The 6,403-nt window shown below is 29.6% G+C and overlaps 1 protein-coding gene across 1 annotated transcript in view; it reads right to left on the bottom strand.

Annotated features, from left to right (window-relative positions):
• LOC106685609 (RRP12-like protein) overlaps positions 1-4,853 on the bottom strand; it is a gene marked incomplete in the record, with an annotated part of 36,976 nt that extends 32,123 nt beyond the window's left edge. The window contains 4 exon segments of the mRNA XM_067050311.1: positions 511-696; positions 2,334-2,460; positions 4,335-4,503; positions 4,629-4,853. Of these exon segments, the coding sequence (XP_066906412.1) occupies positions 511-696; positions 2,334-2,460; positions 4,335-4,503; positions 4,629-4,761 (615 nt within the window).
• Positions 4,854-6,403: the final 1,550 nt, after the last annotated feature.

The following is a 6,403-nucleotide window of genomic DNA, read 5'->3' on the forward strand; positions in this document are numbered from 1 at the left end:
AATATATCAGCACTGGCTTTTTCATCAATGCAGCAAAGGCTGATATATCGATCTCTGGCACTAAAAGGATTAAATGGTAATGAATCAGTCAAGAAGATATTAAAAATCAAAGAAATTATAATAATCATTTTTACAAAATCTCCGTAAGTCATGACTCTCCCTTCCTTAGATAAGAAGATAACAAACAATATAGATGCATATTTTGTTTCTGCTCTTTTATAATTTTGATATTATCAATTAATTTCAAAGTTATCATTTTTACAGGAATTAATTTTCAGAAAATTCATTGACCTTCTGTTGAATTATAAAAATATAAAAATCCCTTACTATTCTCACACTTTTTCCTGCGTGTATACACCCTGATTTTTTCCAACATTTCAGCATAACCTGACCATCAGGGCTATTGCAGCTAAACTGATCTACGATTGAATTGATTTTAATTCATGAACCACCCGTTTAGTGTAATGTCAATTGCTAGTGAGCAACTGAATACTGAACACAGCTACTTACAGCTCTTAAAACAGAAGTTTTTTCAGTCTCGGAAAATCTAGCCAGAGTTTTTATCAGTGTAGACGATGATTCGGAAAACTTTGCTTGAAGGACATTTTTAGGGACACTTTTGATTCCCATACTTAACAAATTCAAAATAGCAGCAACTGTATCATCGGTGTTTCCATCCGAGTCCAAAGAGGTCATCTAAAATTAAAATAAAAGTTAAAAATTGTTCAAATTAAAAATAAAGTAAAAAAATTTAACTTATAATAAAAGAATATCAGAATTAATAATAAAAATAGTATTCAGACAATTGTAACTTAATGAGAAAAAACACGAGGTCTTCTTCATTAAAGGTTGGTATAAATAACCATTTTGATTTGATTTTTAATAGGAAAAACTCATTAATCATTTGAAAATAGTTAACTAAAGTATTTGAGTAGTGATGTGAATCAGAATTATTTATTCTGTTACTGTAGCGGTGAGGCGACCCTGTGTGTTATAGAGCTCTCCGGGACCTACCCAGTCTTTATAAAGTGGGTACCTTTAATTGAGGAAAAATGTGCTGGTTGAATGTGATCTTGACAAAATCACCTCCTTGTTTAACCATTGTTCCAAAAAACAGTACTTTTCAACAAACTACTGACACTCCAAGGGTTGTAGCATTTCATATTAGTGGATATTACATAAAGAAATTTTTTTATGGTTGATGAAATAAGGGCTTAAGTTGTAGATTTAAAAGACATGTATTGTAAGAGGATAAAAAGGTAAAACATGAACTGATTTTAGTTAGAAATGTCCAATGCGATAAAGAATTTAAGGAGCAAAAAAGGATTGACTTCGTCTTTAAAATAAAATAATGTAATAAATACAATATTAGGGATATTCATTAAGTTTAATAAGTTATAAGTGTGTTAAATAGAGAAATATTTCCTTCTTTTCAAAGGTTAAAACGATATAACATTTAACATGGTTGAGAGTCAGTTAATAGGTCTCGAATGGAGAATGATATCATGCAACAAACCATTCGATCAGTTGTTTCTTTGATAGGTTAATTGCTATTAGTTCATGTTTGGTTTGTTTTGGACGTTTCTAAACTCTTAAGTAAGTGGATAAATACTTATAAGAAGGTAATCGAAAAAAAAAAAAAGTAGGAGAGGAAACAAGGAACAAGTAAGGTGGAGAAAAGATGATGTGGCAAATCTGTAGATTTCATTATCTCGTAAAGATTACAAGGTTACAAAACAAGTTGCCCAGAAAATCCACTAGGAGCTCCTCTGCATTTAATATATGATATGGACTTTAAATTGGGCTGACCACAATCCTATACTTATAATATATCATGAATACCCCTATTAAAACGCTTTGAATAATATAAGATAAATATTTATGTTTGGATCAAAATATTATTATAAATGCTACTTAAATAATAGCAAAAATTATGTAAAACTGTAGGAAGTAGTTTTTTAGAAAGCCCTGATTTGATATATCGCTACTTTGATTTGATAATGGGGCAATCTAAAATCTTGGAATTTTTTTTAATTTAGTATTAAATTCTTAGACTTAGAACTTTATTTTTATTGTATTCTTACACCATTTTGTTTTATTACTTTTTATTTTATAATATATTTTATTGTTTGTTTTGAAACAGTCTGCACAGAGAAAACAGCATAGAAAGTTACTTCAGTCTATGGTCCTGTCTTCACAATGTATTAAAAAAAAACTTTTTTTTTAGGTTGTCCAATTATCAAAGCAAACACATAATAAATATGCATGTAATATAGGATAAAAATATGAAAAGTTTCAATTTCCTAATTTTAGAGAAATAAAAATGACATTACCAAAGCACCAAAATATTCAGTAGAAGTTTCGTTTCCTCCATTTTCTTTTATTACTTCAGTAACAGCAGCCAAAACTGCAAGCATATCCTTATGGATAGCACTATCCGATTTGAACTTTTTAACCAATCTGAAAAGAATAAAAACAGTTTAGTCTATAAATTTGTATAATAATCTAAGCGTAAAATAAGTAGAATTTGTTTTAATATTTAAAGTGTTATTGTGGAAACTGATAGTCTATGTGTGTGTGTGTATATATATATATATATATACACACAATATATAAAATATTTGGTTATATTGAAATATAACCGTTAAACGGCTGGCCACCTCCCCTCCACTCCTCCATGCTTTCGATTTATTGTCACCTTCTGTTCATCCTTTCGCATTGAACAGGTAAGAGGTCCTGATCCTTTTAAGGTCCTTTTAAACTGTATATTTTACATATTTTTTTAAAATTTCTATTCTTACCATTGTTACTTATTTTTTTATTCTTATCATTGTTTATTCAAGTTTATTTTATATTAATATTATTTTATGTCTTCCTTCTTTTTATTCATATGTAATTTCTTATCACTTTATTTTTACATAATATTTATCCTAGCTTAAATTACCTTATTGTTGTAATATTGTTAGTAGTTTATTTTTTGGATCTTTTTAGCCCTGATGAATCCCTGCAAAGTGGGGCGTAACGTCGGACATTAAAATAGTTATAAACTATTTGTTCTTTTTTTGACCGCAACTCTGACCATCTTATATTTAAGTTTCATGGTCAAATATATATATACATATATAGATAGTCTATGTAGATTAAAATTAATTTTTCTTGTATCTTTATTTCTTGTATGTGTACTTCTATACATAAATACCACTCCATTGTCATTTAAATTATTAAATCTGTACTACTACAATTCATGTTAAGTCAGGGTTGCAGTACTTTGTAAGAAAGTACTGTCACTAGACCAACATTTCGGCTAGAAGTTCAAGCCTTCATTGGAGCTAAGAACAAAGAAAACAACCATAATGAAGAAAAGGAATTACAGAATGATTAGAAAATTACTAAGAATATAGATAGATAGTTGAAAAAAAATTATAGTCCAAATATTATAAGAAGATAAAGGCTATATGAGAAACAAGTATATAAATATACATAAAAATGAAAATTATGATAAAAAATGGGTAAGAAAAATATATGTAATTAATTAAGTGGGTAAGTTATATAACAGGATTAAAGAAATAAAATATAAAGTTTAATAAGACAAAAAGAATATAAATTATAATGAGAAAATCTAGTTAGTAAAAATTTGTAAATTATTTAAAAATAAGAAAAAAAAAGTGAGAAAGAAGATATATGTAATGAATGAAATACGTAAATAAAATAAAAGAATGGGAGAAATAAAATTAAATATTACATATGCCAAAAAGAGTAATTAGGAAATACAACAATAATAAGATATGGTGAACATAACTTAATAACATGGGTTAACTAGAAAGAATAAACAAAGAAAAAAGAAAGAGTATGGGTGTAAAAAGAAATATGAAAACAAAAGAAATAAAACATGTAGAACATACTGACTTGGTGGAGATATTTCTTAATTTCACTATTAATTCTTTTCATATAGCTTGAATCTTCTCGTAATGACTAAACTATAAATTTTATTTCGACAATATTTATGTATCTATTTCCAATCATTCTGTAATTCCTTTTATTCATCATGACTGTTACCGTGTATTTTATTCTTACCCCTGATGAAAGCTTGAAATTCTTTCCGAAACGACTAATAAATAGGTTTATTCTTATTTATGTTCTTTGTAACCACACCCCAACCATCTTCTCCTAATTTATATACACCCACAGTCAACTATTTACTCATTATTAGAAATAATAACCATTTTTCATTTATTATGAAATTGCTGAAAGATAAAAAGGTTTAAGGGTTTACTAGATACAATATTCTACAAATTCAAAACAATCAATCCTAATAAGATAAACGCAAGACTTACTTATTAAAGGATTGATTAGAACATGCACTCCAATCGCTAGCAAATGTGTCAAAAGTTTTAAACGTTCTTCCTCCAAAAGATTCCAAATCATCAGCAATACTTGTCCCATTCTTAGAAAAAGATTTTTCATCATGTTTTTCAATAGCTTCTTTTGTCAACATAGAGGGACCTATTTAAACAAAACATTTCAAAATATATATTTCATAAGTAGAATAAACTTGTCAGTATTAGTGTTTAAAATAAATGTTAAAGGAATAACCGAATCACAAAATATGAATTTTCATTCCTACTTACCAGTGATAGGTTCAAAAAATCTTGACTTCGCTGCTTCTCTGTATTTTTGTGTAGATGGATTGGAACTGGAACTCTGTCCTTTGATCCATCTTTTACCTTTGATTCGATTAACACGTTTTCTAAACTTAGCCATATTAATAATTCATAAAACTAAAATTCAGTCTATAACACGTTAAATAGTCTTCAAGCTTAAACACGTTTTGCACACAAATACCTTCTTACATGTTATAAGAAGGTTAACATATACAAAAATACCAACAAAGAGGTGTGACTAAACTTCATGTAGTTTGTTAAAAATAAAAGATCCTAGAAAGATATCAAAAAATATGTGCAAACAATCTTGATAAAGTTTCTTCATTCAAAGGCTCATAAAAGACCATTAATTAAATATCATGTTATGGCACGATCCCAAAATGGTTTTTCGGCAGTAAAACCAAAAGTAGACGTCCGGATCGATCTTGCAAGGGTAATACCGACATATTACAAGAAAATTTTTAATTCTGATCATTAAAAATTTTCTTCCTAATTTATCTGACTTCTAAAATTTCTCCGTAATCTATCTGACTTAACCTTACAAACTGGACTTCAATTTTTGGTTTTATTGCCATTCCGATTAACCGCATAGGTATTCGTAATTTGCAGAATGCTATTCCAGCGTCGCACTAGTCCTTCAACACTTTTTTAGTTATTACTTTTCCTAATATTTGGTATTTCAAGAGATAGGCACCTTTTGGTGCCCGTGATATATTTATTTTTTATGCCTAAGATGAATGAAATTTTTTGGCCTCAATGGGTAGATTTATTTCGGTAGCTTGGAGTGGATTCATTTTTTGGGCCCGGGAGGATTATTTGAACTTTAGGACATAGAAGAACGTCGGGGTAGAGTTTTTTTTTATTCCTGGTGGACATAATCCAGGAGCGTTGGGCCCCTTTGTTTTCGGGCTCCGAGGCTGATACAATTTTAAGTTTTTGGGCAACTATATAAGAACGATGTTTTGTTGTAATTACCTGCATATCGTAATTACATTTGGTAATGTTGATGTGTTGTGACAATTCACAGTCAAGGTCTATAGATATGTCATTTAATGCGACTGTTAGTTCACTGACATTACCTGTACTATTAATGATCACACTAAACCCATTGCGGCATTTCCTATGCAACAGTAACTAGGTGGAGGTACATGTGGTTCGAAGCAATCCATCGGGACGCATCTACACAAACCCGGAAGGGCTCTATTCTTGGAAAAATTCTACGTGGAAAGTCAAAAACCAGATGGATCGATATAATTAACAAAGATACGAAAGAGCTGCATGCAACAAAATGGAAAGCAGTGACCCAAGACAGGCGTGGTGAAAGCTGGTTCGGGCAGCCAAAGATCTACAAAGTCTCATGAAATTTACAGAATCAATGCAACAAACAATAGAATTATATGAAAAAATAATTTGAGAAAAAGGAATAGAAAAAAATTAAGTAAATAGTTTATAACAGGATCTTGGATAGGCTTTGGCTTCAGTCTTCACAATTTTTTTAATATTCAATACTTCTGTTGGCAAAAACGTTTTTGTAACTCGAGTCATGGCATTCCTCTCAAAAATATATAAAATAGGAATAGGGAGAATGCTGTTTGACCGTGTGTATCAATAGATGGAATTTGAACCGAGTGCGGTCAATTAAAACTCAAATATTACACCAATTTACTATTTGAGTTTTAATTGACCGCACCCGGACTATATTCCATTCATTAATTATAAAATAGGAACATTGCACTTCAGTA

The sequence above is a fragment of the Halyomorpha halys genome, unplaced genomic scaffold (genome assembly GCF_000696795.3).
Source record: "Halyomorpha halys isolate HHAL.00 unplaced genomic scaffold, Hhal_1.1 Scaffold716.1, whole genome shotgun sequence".
NCBI lineage: Eukaryota > Metazoa > Arthropoda > Insecta > Hemiptera > Pentatomidae > Halyomorpha > Halyomorpha halys.